The sequence below is a fragment of the Chiloscyllium plagiosum genome, chromosome 3 (genome assembly GCF_004010195.1).
Source record: "Chiloscyllium plagiosum isolate BGI_BamShark_2017 chromosome 3, ASM401019v2, whole genome shotgun sequence".
NCBI classification, from domain to species: Eukaryota; Metazoa; Chordata; class Chondrichthyes; order Orectolobiformes; family Hemiscylliidae; genus Chiloscyllium; species Chiloscyllium plagiosum.
In genome coordinates, this window is record NC_057712.1 from 73,225,977 (window position 1) to 73,247,212 (window position 21,236).

General features: G+C 39.9%; 1 protein-coding gene across 4 annotated transcripts in view; it reads left to right on the top strand.

Annotated features, from left to right (window-relative positions):
- The window catches only part of mcm9 (minichromosome maintenance 9 homologous recombination repair factor), a 56,040-nt gene that overhangs the window by 20,456 nt on the left and 14,348 nt on the right, over positions 1-21,236 (top strand). For all 4 annotated transcript variants that reach the window (XM_043684404.1, XM_043684399.1, XM_043684394.1 and 1 more), the window contains exons 5-8: positions 1,732-1,932; positions 4,511-4,636; positions 10,088-10,207; positions 18,942-19,116. In XM_043684404.1, the coding sequence (XP_043540339.1) occupies positions 1,732-1,932; positions 4,511-4,636; positions 10,088-10,207; positions 18,942-19,116 (622 nt within the window). The remainder of the gene's footprint in view (positions 1-1,731; positions 1,933-4,510; positions 4,637-10,087; positions 10,208-18,941; positions 19,117-21,236) is intronic.

Sequence of the window (21,236 nt, forward strand, 5' to 3'; positions counted from 1 at the left end):
GTCTTGGTCTGTTATGGTGGATGATATCTCTTCCAGTACTACTTCTGTCGGTGTGCTCACTTAAAACAGATGTAAGGAAACATTTTTTTCCTCTGGTGGTTGTTCGTTTCTGGAATTCCCTTCCTCAAAAGGCTGGGATGTTGAATATTTAAAACATTTTAATGTGGAGTTAGATAGATTCTTGATTACCAAGAGGATGTGAAATTATCAGGAGATGCAGAAATGTAGAGACAAGGTTAAACTGAGATCAGGCATGATCTTCTTGAATGGCAGAGGAGGCTTGAAGGGCTGAGTGGCCTTCTCTTCTTGTAAAAGTTCATAAGCCCTAAACAGACAAGGAGAGAAAAACATATACCAATGAAATTTCTATAAATGAAGAGAACAAAATATTAGAAATCCATATTTCATGGTTTCCCTTGCTTATGTACTCCTTCTGTAAATGTGCACAGTTGATTAACTTTATAGTAGGATCGATTTCATGTATTATATTTTCAAGTTTTGACTTTTCTAATTTACTGTCTTATTATATTTTGAATAAGTTTGTCTAATTAATGGGACTGGACAGTTGATGTAAAGCTTGTTAGAATAATGTAATTGTTCATCCAAATTAGTGGAGAGAATAAGGAATAATCAACTTGTATGAAGGAGCAAATACATTTCTTCAAACATTGTGCAGTTGATATTCAAACGTTTGAAATCACTTCAGAAGGTTATGCATGCGAGAATTTCAAGATGCTAATACCTTTTGAAATGCATGACAGACTGGGCAGTTCGGTTAAAAAGCAAGCAGAAAATTACAGGAGATTTGAGAAAAGCGCTATCGGAGAAGGGCAATGACTTTTGAACTCCACAAGATACTGTCTGTCTCTTCAGTTGAATCTATTCATAAATAATAGAGAAGGAGCATCTTTGTAATGTAAAACCGATAGATAATGCCAAGCTGGATGGCTCATTTACAAGCCTAATGCATTGCAAGCATTCATAGTGATTTGAGTCAACTGAAAGGATGGGTTATGCCCTGGAAGACTGACTTTGATGTGAACAGATGTAAGGCCCTGAATATTGGAATAAAAAGCATGAAATGTATACATAGTTAATAAGTATGCAAATAGTTTTGCTAACTTGTGAACGTAATGTGCAAAAATACTATTGGTTATATTAGCTCCTGCACTATACAGACAGCTTTTCTTCATTCTAAAATTTAACATGTATTTATCACATATTTCAGAGTCTGTGGACAATGAGGTCAATGTGTTAGTTTTGGATTCTTTTTGTTTTTATTCTCGGGCTCAGGACATTGCTGGCCAGGTCAGTTATCCCATCCTTAATTGCCCAGAGGTCCAGAGTCAACTATGTTGCTGTAGTTCTGGAGTCACATATAGCTCAAACCAGGTAAAGAAGGCAGTTTCCTTCCCTAAAGGATACTAGTATGAGCTAGATACAGAGACAGAGAAATTCAGATAGGGCAAGCTCACCCTCAAAATGGTCCCACTATCTCAGGAATCTAAAGCTCGGTCTTCTGCATCATCCCTCATTCATCTGGACAAACCACTTATTTCTGTACTCGCTAGATTACTATAGGAAAATACTATATGATGAGTAAATGGCCTATTTCCACTTAAGGACTATTAACTGCAGATTTTAAAATGGCTTGTTTACTTTTCTGTCTCAGAAAATAATCAGCCAAATGCTAACAAGTAAGGCTTCTGATTTTTGTTTCTTTTAACTTAGGTGATGATATTACAGTTTATGGTGTGGTTATGCAGAGATGGAAACCTCTCAGCCAGGACTCCCGTTGTGACTTAGAACTTGTCCTGAAAGCTAATAATCTCGAGGTGAACAATGAACAGCCAACTGGAGTTATTATTGATGAAGATGTCCAAAAAGAATTTGAAAACTTTTGGAAGAACTATAAAGATGACCCCCTAGCAGGTACAGTGAGTTTCTTGTATATGGAATTATTAACTTGCATTAGTATCTACTTAAAGTCTTCCAAGCACAGTGGTACAGTTCTATTATATGGACAATGAAACAAGCTTTAACTAAATTATTTAAAGTTGCACAACAGTTGACTTAGTTTTATATAAATAAAATGTAGGCAGTTAACATAGTTTCTAAAGAAGATGATATTAAGAAGAAATTTTGTCAGGAGTTTTAAGAAAAGATATCACTTTATTACATAAAGAAATTGTCTCAGTTAATCATTGAAGCGATGGGCTGGCTAAAGTAGTTGACACTCACTTGTAAGGATTAGAACTGATTCAGGTCAAACCTCTTAGAGTCATTGAGTTATACAGCATGGAAACAGACCTTTTGGTTCAACCAGTCCATGCCAACCATAATCCCAAACTAAACTAGTCCCATCTGCCTGAGCTTGCCCCATATCCTTCCAAACATTTCTTATTCATGTATTTATCTAAATATCTTTTAAATGTTGTAACTGTACCTGTATCTATCATTTACTCTGGAAATTCATTTCATACACTAACCACCACTAACCACTAAACTGTAATATCATCACCTAAGTTAAAAGAAACAAAAATCAGAAGCCTTACTTGTTAGCATTTGGCTGATTATTTTCTGAGACAGAAAAGTAAACAAGCCATTTTTAAAAAAAACTGCCCTTCATGTCTTTTTAAAATCTTTCTCCTCTCACCTTTAAATTTTGCACCCTTGTCTTGAAATGCCCCACCCTAGAGAAAAGACACCTCCCATTCAACTTATCCATACCTCTCATTTTATAAACCTCTATAAGGTCGCCGCTCAACTTACCTACTTTGGAAAATTCCTCCACCCCTACAATTCTTAAATCTCTGTGTTCCTCCAGCTTTGGCTTCTCGTACGTCCCATGCTGGCCATTGGGTACTGCAATGCATGTGAACATTTATATAGTGCTAGCCAATTGCCAACTTAGTTTTGTAGGACAGATCCTACAAAACTAAGTTGTTGGTGGGCGGCACGGTGGCACAGTGGTTAGCACTGCTGCCTCACAGCGCCAGAGACCCAGGTTCAATGCCCGCCTCAGGCGACTGACTGTGTGGAGTTTGCACATTCTCCCTGTATTTGCGTGGGTTTCCTCCGGGTGCTACGGTTTCCTCCCACACTCCAAAAATGTGCAGATTAGGTGAATTGGCCATGCTAAATTGCCTGTAGTGTTAGGTGCAGGGGTAAATGTAGGGGAATGGGTCTGGGTGGGTGCGCTTCGGCGGGTTGGTGTGGACTTGTTGGGCCAAAGGGCCTGTTTCCACACTGTAAAGTAATCTAATCTAATCCCTGAATCACTGGATTAAAAACACAAAACAAAACTACAGGATAGCATCAAACTGACAGTTATAAGGTATCAAAACATTTTGCACTCACCTTTCTGAATTTTTCCAACACCACACCATCTTTCCATTTTAATCAAAAACTCTTTCTTGAATGAATGAATGACCAGTGTCTGCATCTTCCCTGACCCATCCTGAAATGGTTGAATTCTCCATAGAAACTTGAAATGTGAGACATCACTACTTGAATCAGTTGCCAGTCTGTGCTTGTGATGTTTGTCTACTTGGGAGATGCACCAATGAGAGGTGGGAGTGTCTTCACTTTGTGAGGTAAGCAGGCGGTCCCAGCAGGGGTTACAGGATTTCACACAAGCACATGTTCTTTTTCTTTTGCGGGTCTGTGTTAGTGGGAAATGCTTTGCTTCCTGTTAACCAGTGATGTTTTTCTTTTGTGAGAATATTTTCAGTACTTCAGGAAATTCAAAAAATTACTTCTAAATAACCAATTGGAATATCTTCCAACACAATCTGGGACTGATCTAGATGTCTTATCAGGCACAATGACTATGTCACAAGACCCTGTTTAGCAATCAGAGAAATAGTTTTGAAAGGAAACATTTTAGGTCAACTGACCCTTCCTCAGAACTGTCTGACTTCCTCACTTTGGAACAAAGCTCACAATATGTAGCTGTGTGTGTAAGGAGTTATCATGCCGTGAATCAATATTTCCTAACTTCACTCATCTCTATCATTGAATACAGAACTCAGTATCTTTGTCTATTGACAGCAGGTACTGAGTCTAAATGTATGTAAATAAAATGCATAAATAAAGAAGATTTTATGAGATGAAGTCTTGTATCTTTAAAATTGAACAAATTATATTCAGATTTCTCGCATCACCACCTGCACATCACTGTAACTGGTAGTATTGGCATTTCAAATGGAATATAAATTTTAAAATTAAGCTGTTTTAATTGTCTTACTGTAATAGACTTATTAATAATAGCACCATGACGCCTGAAAACTATAAGGAATGTAGCAGGTTTTCGTGAAAAGCTGAGAGAATAAAATAGATGGTCCATGGTGAAAGAGTTAGTTGAAACCAAGGTCCAGCCATTATTTGGGGAGTCGAACTGAGCTGTAGTTGCATCTAAGGCTGGCAATGAGAGAAATTTTCTGTCGGAGAACTTGTGTGCATATGGTGCTAAATAATGGCATGTGCTGCTTTTCTTTTTATTTTCAAGGAAGAAATGAAATTCTGGCCAGCCTTTGCCCACAGGTATTTGGAATGTTCGTGGTTAAACTAGCTGTCGCCATGGTGTTGGCAGGTGGAGTGCAAAGAACTGATCGAGCAGGCACAAAGGTTAGAGGTTAGTATTACGGAAATAGACATGAAATATTAATTAATTTAGTTCCTTTTAATTAGTCTGCAGTTTTAATTTTTCCCACATTTTGACTTTTTAAAAAAAATTTAGTTGATTTTTTTTTTAATCTGTAAAGTTTCAAGATAGCGTTTCCACAAAATTCACACGATCAGAAGGAAATTCTGACTGCACATTCTGTTCAGAACATCGCAATAAGCAGCAAGTCATAGACAGAGCTAAGTGATTCCACAACCAATGGATCAGATGTAAGCTGTGCTGTTCTGCCGCATCCAGTCATGAATGGTGGTGGATGATTAAACAACTCCCTGAAAGTGAAGGCTCCACAAATATCCCTATCCTCAATAATGCAAGAGCCCAGTGCATCTGTGCAAAAGATAAGGCTAAAGCTTTCACAGCAAACTTCAGCCAGAAGTGTCAAGTGGCTGATCCTTCTCCAGTGGTCCCCAGTATTATAGATACCAGTCTTCAGCCAATTCGATTCACTCCATATGATATCAAGAAATGGTTGGAGGCACTGTTTACTGCAATGGTTACAGGCCCTGACAACATTTTGGCAATAGTACTGAAGACTTGTGCTCCAGAACCTGCTGCTCCCCTAGCCAAGTTCTTCCAATATGGTTACAAGTCGAGAGTGTGTTGCTTGGAAAGCACAGCAGGTCAGTCAGGATTAGAGGAGCAGGAGAATCGACGTTTCAGACAAAAGCCTCTTTCCTGATGAAGGGCTTATGGGCCAGGGGGCTGAGTGATAAATGGGAGGGAAGTGGGGTGAGGGGGAAGGTAGCTGAGAAAACGATAGGTGGATGAAGGTGAGGGAGAAGGCAATATGTCAGGGGGGGGAGTGATGGACAGGTCAGGAGGGCGGTGCCAAGTTGGAGGCTTGGGATTGAGATAATGTGGGGGAAGGGGAAATGAGGAAACTGTGTAACAACACTGGCATCTACCCGATAATGTGGAAAATTGCTCAAGTGTGTCCGGCACATAAAATGCAGGACAAATCCAACCTGGTCAATTACTACCCCATCAGACTTCTGTCGATCGTCAGTAAAGTGATGGAAGGTGTCACCAACAGTGCTTTCAAGCAACACCTGCTCAGTAATGCCCAGTTTGGGTTCTGAAAGGGCCACTCAGCACCTGATCTCATTACAGCCTTGGTTCAAACATGCATGAAAGAGCTGAATTCCAGAGGTGAGGTGACAGTGACAGCCCTTGGTATCAAGGCTGCATTTGATCAAGTGTGGAATCGAGGAGCCATAGCAAAACTGGAATCAATGAGGTTCAGGGCAAACTCTCCACTGGTTAGAGTCATACCTGGCACATAGGAAGATGGTCATGGTTGTTGGAGATCAGTCACCTCAGCTCCAGGATATCTCTGCAGGAGTCCTTCAGGGTAGTGTCTTAGGCTCAACCATCTTCAGCTGCTTCATCGATGACCTTCCCTCCATCAGGTGAGAAGTGGGGATGTTCGCTGATGCTTGCACAATATTCAGCACCATTTGTGACTCCTCAGATACTGAAGCAGTCAGAGTCCAAATGCAACAAGATCTGGACAATATCCAGGCTTGGGCTGATGTGTGACCAGTAACATTTACAAATGACAGGTTATGACCATCACCAATAGAAGGTTATCTAACCACCACCCCTTGACATTCAATGGTGTTTCCATAACTAAATTGCCCACTATCAGCATTCTGGGAATTATCGTTGATCAGAAACTCAACTGGACTCACCACCTAAATGCAATAGCTACAAGAGCATGCCAGAGGCTAGGGATGCTGTGGCGAGTAACTCACCTCACTCCCAAAAACCTATCGACCATCTTCAAGGCACAAGTTAGGAATGTAATGGAATACTCCCCACTTGCCTGGATGAGTGCAGCTCCATCAACACTCAAGAAGCTTGAGACCATCCAGGACAAAGCAACCCGCTTGATTGGCATTGTATCCATAAGCATCCACTCCCTCCACCACTGACACTCAGTAGCAGCAGTGTGTACTATCTACAAAATGCACTGCAGAAATTCACCAAAGATTCTTAGACAGCACCTTCCAAACTCCAACCACTTACATCTAGAAGGCAGCAGGTATATGGGAATACCACCACCTTCAGGTTCCCCTCCAAGCACTCACCATCCTGATTTGGAAATATATCGGCATTCCTTCACTGTTGCTGGGTCAAAATCCTGGAATTCCCTCCCTAATGGCATTGTGGGTCAATCCACAGCAGGTGTGCTTGCTGCGGTTCAAGAAGGCAGCTCACCAGCATCTTGTCAAAGGCAACTGGGGATGGGTAATAAATGCTGGCCAGCCAGCGATGTCCACAAGCCTCAAAATGAATAATTTTAAAAAAGTTTTGTTAAGAGTCATTAAATTATAGAGTGGAACAGGCCCTTCAGTCCAACTCGTTCATGCCAACCAAATATCCTAAATTAATCTAGTCCCATTTGCCAGCACCTAGCCTATAACTCTTAAAATCCTTCCTATCCAGATGTCTTTTAAATGCTGTAATTGTACCAGCCTCCACCACTTCTTCTGGCAGCTCATTCCATACGCGCAACACCCTCTGCATGAAAAATTTGCCCCTTTGGTCCTTTTTTAAACTTTTCCCCTTTCACCCTAAGCCGATGCCCTTTAGCTCTGGATTCCTCCAAAACAGGGCCCTATCTATGCCCCTTATGATCTTATAAACTTCTATAAGGTCACCCCTCAGCCTCCGACACTCCAAGGAAAACAGGCCCAGCCCTTACAGCCTCTCCCTATAGCTCAAAGCCTCCAACCCTGGCAACATCCTTGTGAATCTTTTCTGAACCCTTTCAAGTTTCACAACATCCTTCCAACAGGAGGGAGGCCAGATGGATTTTCCTTCTGTCTATTGATCACATCGTTAAAAGTAATTTCCTAATTTAAGGCCATGATTCTCCCTTTACTTTACAATGTAGGGGCAAACATTTAATTGGCCACTGAAAGGTCACCCCTTTCACTAAGAATACTCAATCTATCACACATCAATCAGCTCAGTAAAAGCTGACTGGAAACCCAGAGGCACTTTTCTCAGCCTATTGCAGGTTTCAACACTAGGGTCTCTGGTTGTCAGAGACTGTCAGCCAATTGGAGGCCAACAGCTTCTGTGCTCAAAAGAAATAAAGACCGACTGCTTAGGAGTTGTAAGAAGAGAAATCATTTTAAACACTGCACTTGGGGCTGTATGAGAGGGGATTTCATGGGGTTCTGCAGCAAGGCAGTTGAAGATTTTCAGAGATCACCCCCTCGTCTGCTCACCCTATACCTGCCTCCACTTGCCCCAGATTGGGACAATTGTGGATGCCCCCCCCCCCCTCTTCCAATCCAGGCAGGTAAGTCATCCTAGTTTTCCAAGTTTGGAAACTCAGCACCTTTCGATTCTAAAACAGAAATTGCTGGACAGTCTCAGCAGATCTGGCAGCACCAGTGGAGGGAAATCAGAGTTAACATTTCGGGTCCAGTGACCCTTCTTCCAAACCTTTTGTTTCTGCTGGGAAAGCAGGTGTCTGAGGAGATGATGAGTTGAAGCCCCACAACTGGCCATTAGTTGACCATATGGCCTTAGTTGGTGATGAGTCGTGAAGGTTACCCATGAACCTTCTCACCCAGAACTTCGTAATGTGTCAAGAAGTGGGTGAGTATCTCTCCAGTGCCAACATGCCCCATTTCTTCCTGTTCTCACCACCTCCAGGAGGGGTAATTTCTGCTCTTTGTTATAATTTTGCCTGTCACCATTTGGGATTTCAATGCCATTGTCATTGCTGTTGCAGCTTGATTGGGAGTAATATTCTGGATTAGTCTGGCATCATAAGATACGTTTGTGAGATCACCACTTAGTCTCTCTCTTTCCAAAATGAAAAATTCTCTCCTATGTCCAATATATAATTCTGCTGTGACCAACTGAGACCAAATCCAGGTGTGTATTCTTTCAAGCAAAGTACCGAAAGAAGCAAACATCATTTTCTTTTGTGGAGCTCTTTAATAAAATCTAGACCATGAACACGTTCATTCTCTACTGGATATGAGTAAACTCCAATTATTTCCATTGAGCTTTGAAGCTTCATATGATTCTCCCATGATTATCTGCAATGGCATCATTCAGTTCAATGGCTGCACCTCTGACAGTCATTCATCCATCCCATCCCCAAATAGAATACCATGAAGTGACCGCCCACCTGCAGCTGAATGAATCAGACAATCATTGGCCATAGCAATTGACTGACCCGGTTAGCCAAGCATCACATAACCAACATGGAATAAACAAAATCATCTGAATTGAAATTAACATTTTTGTCAAAAGATAATGAAACTCAACCACTCAGTCAAGTAGGAAGAAACCCTCAGTTTCCATCTAATATGTGGAGCTGCAGGTCACAAATCTTAAAATTCAGCCCAATAATCAATGACAAAATGATGACTTTTTTTGCAAAAAAAAGTGTTGTTTTCTAGTGCATTTTGCTATAGCTGTACAGCTTCCAAAGTTAAGCCATTCAGTCATATGAAACGTGTCAATTGGCTGCAATCATAGGCTTTCTCACCTAGAGCTGAAGTGTAGCAAGGGCAACCATCCTGCCTGATTACCTGTCCTTCCCAAGCTTGCTGCCAGCAAGAGAAGGTTGAGGGGCAGAGTCTAAGGTAGGAAGTGATGAGCTGAAAAGTGTTGGTTCCAAAATTTAAAGGGGCTGCACATGGCTTGGGGATGGAGAGATTACTCGTTGGAGTTGTCTAATATGTTAGAGTCCCTAAAGGGAGGACCCACCAGAGGCTGCCTTTAAAGAACAGGGAGGTTAGGATACGATGGGATTCATTTACCTTGTACTCCTTTATTCTTGAGTGCTGGCGATGATCAGCACTATGCAGGGGACAGATCAGGGAGTCCAAAAGCAAGAAGGGGATACAATGACAGGAGAGCAGGCAGCAAAGCAGAGGTAGGCACAGATCCCTGGCAAGTCCAAGAGTTTAAAGGCCCAGAATGACATAATGTGCCATGTGTAATATATATGATGAATTGATCTGAAATATAAACACACAGTTTGTAAATGTGCAGTTCTGAATAATACTCTGAACTGCCTAGAGGGGTACAAAGTATATTAATGCAACTTCTTGTGATTTTCATTCTTTGATTGTCCCTTAAAGATTAATCATAAATATCTAGTGAATCAGGCATTTTGGAAAGGAGTGCTCACACTGCTCCTTGGAAAATCACAGGTTTATTAACACCTGATTTCTAAAGATATGTTCCAATTTTGTTCACTTTGGAATATTTTGATTCCAACGTCACCTTAGGAATACTGTGCTTTACTGAACTGTTTTACCAGCCAACGAATGATGCATGCTTATTTTACCAGGGCAGTTTGAATGTATTTAATTAATTAGTAAAGGAGTATGTATTCATTAATATGCATTCTTTGTTTTGAAGGAGAACCCCATCTTCTACTGGTAGGAGACCCTGGTACAGGGAAATCTCAATTTCTTAAATATGCGGCAAAAATTGTGCCTCGGTCAGTACTAACTGCAGGAATTGGATCTACAAGTGCAGGCAAGTAAAAAAAAATAAATACTTTCTAATATTTAAATATTGCACAATAAGATCTTGTAACACAATGGATTTTCAATTTAAGATGCAATATAGTGCATCCAATAATCTTGATTGTCTTCACAGTATTTTACTTGAAATTTTCATTTAAGTAATTGTATTTTTGCCTGACGATTGTGACTTACTATGTAGTGTAGAGAAAATGAGGCTTTTAGTAATTATATAAAGGTTATTTACTTGTATAATATCATATTTTAGTAAAGAGAGGCACCGGGATTAGTTGCGAAAAGTACATATAGAAAGAATTACGCAAACAAAGACTTTTTTTAATGTCAGTGATCAGTGTCATGGTGGTGATTATTTTAAAAAATGAAGTTGTTTTTTTTGAATACCATCAACTGATTTCAATATCTGGAACCTTTGTGGACTGAAATAACTTTAAAAAGGAAACATCACTGACTTAAAGTGGCCACAGCAATTGACTGACCATACAGGTTAGCCAAGCTTCACAAAACCAACAGGGAATAAACAAAATCACCTGAATTGAAATTAACATTTTTGTCAAAAGATAATGAAACTAGTCCACCTGGTCAGGTGTGACGAAACCCTCAGTTTCCATCTAATAAGTTGAACTGCAGTTCACAAATCTTAAAATTCAGTCCATAGTCATGAACAAAATAACTTTTTGTTTTGCAAAAGCCCTATTTCCTCATGCAACCTGCAATAGATGTACTGCTTGGGAAATTGGATCATTAAGTGAAATGCGACTGGTGAGAATTAACAGCTCAGTTGTCACTTAGAAGTAGAATTCTGCCCAAAAGCCAGGAAATCAGAAATTGCAAAGCAGTTGGTAAAATATCAAGAGGTGAAAACTGAAGATATAGCAACAGATAAATTAAAACCAGAAGAGTGGAAATTGGAATTCAAAGAAATGGGAAGAACAAAAAGACAAGAATAATAAAATGAAAGAAAGAGGCATGAACAAGAATGGAGAGACGAAGTAGAAATGGAGTTGAAATTGAAACAGCTTGAATCAAGAGAGGTCTTCCCAATCTGTCCAGTGAAGGTGTCGCAAACCACCCCTAACACCGAGCTGACATGTGTAAGCTTGGTCATTAAATCTCTAGCTTTGATGAAGAGGCGATGGATGCCTTTTTTATCTGATCCAAATGGTTAGTACGGTAGTTAAAGCGCCCCGTCTAGCAATGTATACTGATGTTGCAGAGCAAGCTGGCAGGGAAAGTTCACGAAGTTTACTCCGTCTTGGCTGAGGACAATACAGTCACGTATGAAGAACAAAAGGGACTACTTAAACTATGTGCCAATCGATGCCAGAGTTGTTCTTTCAAAAATTCTGTACCCGCATGAGATGGCCTGACCAGACGTACCTAGAATTTGAAAAGCATAATCAATTCACTTTTAACCAGCACGTAAAGTTGAGGCCATCTACAAAAATGTTTTGTGAGATAATTTTCCTTGTGTACGAAGATTCCATACTTTGCTAGTGGATTGAAGTAAAGGATGCAGTCAGGAAACTGAGTGAGATACAAACTAAATATAGGTGGGACTTTGGTTCATGTGAGGATTGGTACATAGGGGAAAGAAGTGCTTTAAGTAAGGTTTATTGCAACCAGTAAAATTTTATTAATTATTCATTATTAATCAGGTATATCAGTACTAGTAAGGTTTACTAATAGTTATCGGGATTATTAGTATTGCGAGGTGTTTTTCTGTGTAAGCAGGAGCAAGGCTAACTAAGCAATAAGGGAATGGCAGGGTTGGAGCAATCTTGAAAAAGCACAAGGAGAGAGGAATGGATGACCACCAGGTAGACAAAAATGAACAGGCTGGTAGTTTCTCAAGTGCATCCCATTCTCCCAAGTGGTTTTCCATTCTGAATATTGTTGAGAGCGATGGCTTGTCTAGTGCAGCCAGAGCCAAATCCATAATATTGTGACTCTGGCGCTGTGTAGGGGGTTATATGATAGACTGGAAGAGACATAGCGATGAGTGAATTGATAGTTAGAGGAACAGAGAGAGGTTCTGTGATAACAGACATGAATCCGAGGTCATGGATTGCCTCTCTGGTGCCAGGGTCAAGGGTCCCTGAATGGCTGCATTATGCTTTTGGGAGACGAGTGAACAATCTGAAGTCACAGTTCATATTGCAACCAATAGCATAGATCATTGGATCTACAAACAAGGATCTAGTCCTCCAGTCAGAATTAGGGGAGATATGTAGAAATTAGCAAGCAGAATCTCAAAAGTAATAATCTCTGGATTATTCTTAGTACCACTTCAAGTCAGTATAGAAATAGGAGAAAAAGACAAATTGATTATGAAGTTGGGGTGGCGGGGGGGGGGGAGACCTTAGAATCCTGGAACATTGAAATAGGCTTTGAGGAAGATGAGCTGAAAATGTGTTGCTGGAAAAGCGCAGCAGGTCAGGCAGCATCCAAGGAACAGGAGAATCGACGTTTCGGGCATAAGCCCTTCTTCAGCCCTTCCTTGAAGAAGCTCTCTTCCTCCCTCTACAAGGAATCATTTTCAGCTCTGATCTCCAGCATCTGCAGTCCTCATTTTCTCCTCGATTTTAACCTACTGCGAATCCTCTTACAATGATGCCTTCCTTGAAGAAGCTCTCTTCCTCCCTCTACAAGGAATCCTGTTCCTTGGATGCTGCCTGACCTACTGCGCTTTTCCAGCAACACATTTTCAGCTCTGATCTCCAGCATCTGCAGTCCTCACTTTCTCCTTTGAGGAAGATGAGACCTGTACAGACCAAATGATTGCTATTGAACACAGCCAGGACTGAGTTCCTTGTAGGTTGTTTTGCTGATGTAATTGTGGAAAGTTTAAGCTAACACAGCAGAAGTATGGGAATGAAGAGGTAATGTCACATTGGAATTGAAGGTGCACAAAATACTGGGAAAGATAGACAGCAGTAGAAGAGAAAATAGTTACGGTTCATAGGTAGGGTCAGAATAAGGGAAAAGCAATTAGGTTTAAATCAGGTTGCTATCCCTGTATGTGAATACATAGAGTGTGGCAAATAAGATGGTGAATTTCAAGCATGAATGGCTAATTTGAGATATTATATTGCGGCTATAATAGAAGAGAGACAAGAAAGGACAGAACTGGGTGTTAATTATTTCTGGATACAAAGCATTTGAAAAAGAGAAGGGGGAGGGAGAAGTCTTGATTCGGGAAAGTATTACAGCGCTGGACAAAGAGGGTATCCCAGAATATTCAAATACAGAATTGATTTGATCAAAGCTAAGGAGTGCATACTTACCTTGCAGTCTATTGCATTGTGATCTGTAGGCCATCAACTATTACAAAGAATGTAGAGGTGCAATTTTGCAAGGAAGTTTCAGAGAAGTGAAAAATTATGAAGTAGTATATTGGGTGACTTTGGGAAAGTCGTTGTGTAAAGGGCAGAGAGGGATAAGAGTTCCTAGAGTATGTTTCAGAGAACCTGTTTTCAATCCAACAAAAAAGCAACAACAGGTAGACCAGGTTCTTGGAATGAAGCTGGCCAATTAGATCAAGTGTCAATGAGAGAATATTTTGGGGACCATGATCGTTCAATCATGAGGTTTAGAGTGACTATGGAAAAGAATAATGAACAATTTAGAGTAAAAATAATTAACTGGGGGAAGACAACATCAATGCGAGATGAATAAACTTGTGGCATGAGAAACAGTAGTTGCATAATGGCTACCTTTTGAAGAAGAAATCATTTGGGAACAGTCTAGGTATATTCTGTTGAATGGGAAAGGTAAGGCAAACAAATCCAGAGTTTCTGGAATGACAAAAAAGATAAATACATAAATAAAGAAGAAAATGTGATAGATAGAAAATTCCACTGAGATACAAGCTAAGTATAGAAGGAAAGCTAGCATCCAAGTTCAGCAGGGGATAGGGAATACAAATGGAATATTGAACTTTATTTCAAAGGGCATGGAGTCCAAATGTAGAGAGGTTTTGCTAACGTGATACAATACAGAGCTGGAATGCTATGAACATTTTTGGGTCCCGTATCTAAGGAAAGGAGGACAATGAAAGAGACTCGCGCTGGAGACAGTCCAGAGAAGGTTCATTCGGCTGCTGTAGTGGGTCTGTCTTATGAGGAGAGGCTGAGTAGATTTGACCAATACTCACCAGAATTTAGAAGAATGAGTAGTGACCTTATTGAAATATGTACGATTTTTAGGGAACTTGACAGAGATGTGGAGAGGTCATTGTCCCTTGTGGGAATATCTGTGGCCAAAGGGCATAATCTCAGAATAAGGGGTTGCATATTTAAGACAGAAATGAGGAGGAGTTTCTTCTGAGTGTCATGACTCTATGGAATTCTTTACTACAGAGGGCAGTAGTTGACATTTGGTGATTAAGTAAATTCAAGGCTGAGAGAGAAAGACAGATTTTTAAATACTAAGGGAATCAAAGGTAATGTGGAAAAGGCTGGAATTTGGAGTAAGAGCGTCATAGAATTGTTACAGTATGGAAGCAGGCCATTCAGCCTATTGAGTCCACACCGACCCTCTGAAGAACATCCCATCCAGACCCTCCCTCGATCCTGTCCCTGTAACCTGCGTTTCCCACGGCTACTCCACCTAGCCTGCACATCCCGGGACACTATGAGCAATTTACCATAGTCATCCACCTAACCTGCATATCTTTGGACTGTGGGAGGACACTAGAGCACCCAGAGGAAACTCGCAGAGACAAGGGTAGAATGTGCAAACTCTTACATAGACTTTCACCCAACAGTGGAATCGAACCTGGGTCCCTGGTGCCATGAGGTAGCAGAGCTAACCACTGAGCCACCGTATCACCTCCTAAGCAAAAAGTGATTATGAAAAGAGATGACAAGCTAACAAAAGAGGATTCCAAAGCAGTGTTTATGCATATAAATAGTAAACATTTAACAGAAGGAGGAGTAGAGGGGATGTTCACATAGAAGCAGACGGCAATGCAGAACTATTAAAAAAAAAAACATAAAATATATTTTTGGATCGATCTTAACAAAGGAAGAAGGTTGTCTTCAGGCCATGGTGAACGAAGAGTTGTTTAAAAGGGTTATAAATGATAAAGAGGAGGTATCAGATAAACTGCCTGTACTTAAAGTTGACGGGGAATTGAGAGATAATTAAATGCTTCCAAGGATGGTGAAAAAAAAGTGAGAACGGAAATTAGAGGCACTGATAATTACCTTTCAGATTTCCTTTGACATGGCTGGTGCCAGAGTATTTGAAAATTGCCAAAGTTAAGACCTTGTTCAAGAATGATTGTAGGACATAAGCCAAGCAATGAGAGGCCAGTCAGTTTAACTTTGTTTTTTAGCAGTTTCTCAAACCTCAGTGAGTCAGGACAAGATAAATCATCACATGGACAAATGCAATTAATTAAAGTGAGCCAACATGGATTTCATCAGGAAAAAAAGATGTTTAACTATCATAGAATTATCATAGAATCCTTACAGTGCCAAAAGAGGGCATTCAGCCCATCAAGATTGCACCAACTCTCCAAATAGCATTCTACCCAAATCCATCCTATCCTTGTAACCCCACATTTATGATGGCTCCTCCACCTAGCATGCACATCCATATACACTACAGGGAAATATAGCATGGCTACTCCACCTAACCTGTGTATCATTGGGAGGAAACCAGAACGCCCAGCAGAAACCAATGCAGATACAGGGAAAACATACAAACCTCACACTGTCGCCCAACTGACTGACGGTTGATGAGGTTGATGTTTATCAATGAATCTTGAGAAAGTATTTGAAACAGTGATGCATAGCACTCTTGTGTGCAAAATTAAAGCTCATGGAATAAAAGGGACAGTTGGCAATATGGATACAAAATTGTGAGTGACAGTAAGTAGAGAGATGGAAAATGGATGTTTCTCTGGTTGGGGAAGATGTATAACGGAGTCCCCCGGGGTCAGTGTTGGGACACTTTTTTTTTCCAGATTTATACTGATTAACTCGGTTTCAGTGTGGGCACAATTAGTAGATAATACAAATCTTGGAAGCATGTGAGATGTAGAACCTAGGAAAAACATAGACAAGTTGAAGGACTGGGCAGCTAGGTGGCAGAGGTAGATGCACGTGCAGAGGTGCATAAGTCATTAAAGGTAGAAGGATATGTTGAAAGACCAGTTAATAAAGCATACATAATCCATATTTTTTTAATTGGGGCATTGTCTTTTATTGGTTAGTAGCAAAACATATCCCTTAAAAAGACAAGGTCAGTCCAGAGAGACTGCAAAGGCCAGAAAAAGCCACTAGGAAGTGGAGGAGAGATTCACAAATGCAACAGGGGCATGAAAACCTGAAAGGTTGTCTAGTTAAGAAAGGTCATTTGAACTGAACAGTGCTGAAGTCCAGCTAGCAGTCTCAGAAAGGGTCAGGAAAGAGCCTGAAGGAATTAAAAAGATTGGAGGTGATAAAAGACAGCAGGATAAAGCTAGAGATCTGGTTAGCAGATGCCTTCATGGTAATTTTAAAGAGCAACAAAGAGTTCTCAGACTGGGCAGGAGAAAGTGAAGGTGAAGCTTCATTTAGTGGGAGAGGTACAGTGGAGAATAGCAGAAGCTGAACAGCCATCTGAGGGCAGTAGCGCTCCATAGAACATGGAACAGGTTTCCTGAAAAACCATTTCCAAAACCAAAAAAACATACCCGAGAGCAGATATCTCCGGTGCAGGCTAGGAGGGGTACAGGGAAAACAGAATTACTCACTGTGAGGTCAAAGGACAGGACCATGTTTCAAACCTCAACCAATCGAATTGAGTTGATGTAATGTTTAATGACAGTAAGGTGCAGTCCAGAAAGCCAAGGGGGCAAACATCATATTAGCTAAGCTAAAATAGCCTCCTAAAGATCAAATTTGGGAAAGTGCCTGAATCTAGTACACTGATTACAGTAGTGAAGAGAGAAAACTCAGACAGATAGCTTAGCTACCGGAATACATCTGGCTGCCTCTCCCAATCCACATTTGAATCCATCTTATGACAAGAGAGTATGTTATTGATTGTCAAAGTAAATTCATGCTGTCCTTTATCAATTTATTAATAAAGGAAGCATGAAAATGTTGCAATAGTACCTCTAAAAGCATATTGATTCATTGACAAAAATGTAAAGGAATATGATGCAATTAACACAGTGTAGAAATCAAAGATAATTCCAATTATGAAATGGCAAGTTCAGTTACTAAACTGATAGAAGTAAATTGTTCTCTTTTTAGAGGAAAGAATCTGTCCCAGAGCATGATTGATATCTTTTATAGACTTGTATGATATTCACAGTAAGATATCTCAAATTCCTATTTTAACAAAAAACATCATGACTGTTTTTCTCTGATTAATGACTAACTAATTATGCACATTACCTTCACACTATCTTTCAACCCATCAGCTTTCAACCCAATCGAAGATTGTGCATCTTGTTGGACGGCATAAACTCAGTTTGATTTTCTGAAGTTCCTTAAATAACCTACACATACTATTATGTCATGAGATTTTCTTTTAATCTGCATTACTTAGCCTGACCTGCATGGTGAATTCATTGCTCTCAAAAGCTGATCATTTGTGACATTTTTTAGGGAAAAGAGTCCCGATGAATTATCAACAAGGAAAGATGCATAGGACATGAGACCATCCAGTATTAACGTGAAATACCTAAGTAATGCATGGAAAAAATTACTCAAATAAATCATAGCTTCTGCAGAGTTGATTTCTTTCATCCTACGGTTTTGGTTATATAACATTTGGTTTGAAGAAATGACTTGCAGAGCAACCTTTTTATGGCCCATCTGTATCCAATTTTGTGTTCCAGTGAATTGCATGGCTTGGGTGCTTCTTTTAATTTCCAGCTATTTGAACTCATTACTGTATTTTTCATTTGTTATGATCAGAACTTCAGAGACATGTAAGTTGGTGTTATGATTGCAGAAATGACAGTGCATGTTTGTAGATAACAACGTATTGTGAGTCGTTTCATTCTAATTGTTTCAGTACTGTGGAAAAGTCGGGAGAAGTCTATTTGCCGATCTTGTACGATTTCCAGCATTTGGAAACCTGTTGCTATTCCAGGGTGAAAACTAATAACGTAAATTCCTCTTTGTTCAGTTACTTTTATTTATCTGCATCGCACACTTGTTAACTGGAATGTTTCTATTATGAGCATTTCCTTTACCTTTCCTTTGGTTTATTTTAAAAGATTCTATCACTGACTGATGTTAGCATTATACCCTACAATATTACATTAGACTATGCCAGAAAATAAAATATAGAGGTGTATTCCATATAATTCAGCGAAATAGTTGGTTGCAGAGTTTGTTAGCTTTTAATTAGCTGTGAAACCTTGATGTCCCAGTGTTACTATAATTAGAAGTAAATTCACCAAGGAAAATCACTCCTATCTGTATGTTAAAAATCTATAGCCTCTCCATCCTGGGAATATTTCCAGTTATAAATTCGTGTTACTGGATCAAAAATTCCATTTCATACTATGGAGTATCACATGGACTGCAATCACTTAACAAGAAAGTTTGTTCTATCTTCTAAGGAGTGACAGGCTTGGCAAAAGAACTAGCCTTAGTAATACTATCCATACCCGGAGAATTAATACATTTTTAGAACAGTGATTGGAAATGTACTACAGTTAGTTTTCACAAGTTATGAGATTAATATGTAGTTTTTTTTGCACCCAATGTTTCCTGCAGGTTTGACTGTGACAGCAGTGAAGGACTCTGGAGAGTGGAACCTGGAAGCAGGAGCACTGGTACTAGCAGATGGAGGTCTGTGCTGCATTGATGAATTTAACAGTATTAAAGAACATGATAAAAGCAGCATTCATGAGGCAATGGAGCAGCAAACTATAAGCGTGGCAAAGGCAGGGTAAGCTGCTCATGTTCATCTTTCAAATTTATAAACTGTGATAAAAGACATTTTAAGAATCTAGATCCCAATGTCTGTCTGGCAACACAAAAATGATCAATGAATTTAAGTACAAACAATTTGTACACTCATTTGGACAAAAAATTAAATATCAGTAATACAAATAGAAGATTTATTCCAAAGGCAACTGATCAATGTTTGATCCAAATATTCTCTGTATTCATGGATTAAAAGATGAAATATTATACAGAATTGTTGGAAGGTTGTCTTAATTGTATGCAACATTATTGATTATTTAATTAACTTAAAGTGAAGTGCTATTAAAATAATTTTGCCCAAACTGTGTATTAGCATTTGCTTCCATGTGGTCAATTTACTGCATGAGTTGTTTTAATATTACTACCATTCTTCCACTGGCATGGTGACCACTCAGTACATTTTATGTGCAAGGCTGTAAGAGTGCACTTCTGAACTACAGTTATTGTGCATCTGGAAGAGATACTCATGTACAGTGAACCATCAGAGATTGAGGATATAAATCCTGCAATGTCAAACTTTGTACGAGATTGATTTAATTAAATTTCAATGAGAGTGATCTGCCAAATTGTTGCAAAAATCTAATGTCTAAGTTGCTAATGTCTTTCAGGGAACTGACATGTGACTCCAATTCCATAATGATGTAGTTGACTCTCAAGTACTACATAAGATGTTGGCCATTCAACCCATCAATTTTTTTTCCACTATACAATGAGATCATGACTGATCTGATAATCCTCAACTCCACTTTCCTGCCTTTTCTCCATAACTCTTGAGACCCTCACTGATTAAAAATCTGAATATCTCAGCCTTTATTATACTTAATGACACAGCCTCAACAGCTCTCTGTGGTAAAGAATTCCACAGACTTACTGCATGTTGAGAGAAGATATTTCTCCTCATCTCTGTCGCAACTAAGCAACCCCTTATTCTGAGATTTTGCCCTTTTGTCCTACACTCTATTACAAGGGAAACAAACTTTCCCTATCAGCTCTGTCAAGTCCTCCCAAGGGACTTTGTATATTTCGATATGGTCACCTCTCATTTTTCTAAATTCCAATAAGTACAGGCCCAATCTCTCAATTTCTCCTTATAACACAGTTCCTTCATACCTGTACCAGCCTAGTGAATCTTCCCTGGACTGTCTCCAATGCCAGTTTATCTGTCCTTCGATAAGGCACACAAAACTGTTTGCAGAATTCCAGATGTCGTCTGATAGTGCCTTGTGTAGTTTTAACAAAAAGTCCCTATTTCTATACTCCGTTCCTTTTGAAAGAAAGACTAGCAATCATTTTATCTTCCCTATTACCCACTGAGCTTGAATGCTACCTTTTTCTGATTCATCAAGGCATATAGGCCAAATGCAGAGAAATGGGAACTAATTTACTTGGGAAACCTGGTCGGCATGAATGAGTTGGACCAAAGAGTCTGTTTCTATACTGTATGACTGTATGAATGAGACCTCTCAAATACCTCTATTCTGTGTCTCTCTGAGATCTTTCTTCATTTAAACAATATTCAACCCTTCTATTCTGTAGTGCGTAATCTCACATTTTCCCACAGCATACTCCATCTGCTCGGTCTTTGCCAACTCACTTAATTTGGCTGTAAGCCTCCACAGACTCTGTGTCATCTTCACTACATGCCTTCCCATCCATTTTTGTGTGATCAGCAAACTTAGGGCGGCTCAGTGGTTAGAACTGCTGCCTCACAGCACCACGGTCCCAGGTTCGATTCTGCCTTGACTGACTGTCTGTGTGGAGTTTGCACATTCTCCCCATGTCTGTGTGGGTTTGCTCCGGTTTCCTCCCACAGTCCAAAGATGTGCAGGTCAGGTGGATTAGCCGTGCTATATTGCCTATAGTGTCAGGTGTATTAGTCAGAGGGAATTGAGTCTGGGTGGGTTACTCTTTGGAGGGTCCGTGTGGACTTGTTGGACCGAAGGACCTGTTTCCATACTGTAGGGAATCTAATCTAATCTAATCTTGATAGACTGCATTCACTTCCCTCATCCAAGACATTAATATACATTGCAAATATTTGTGGGCCCAACGCGAACCCCTGTGGCTCACCACCAATTGCAA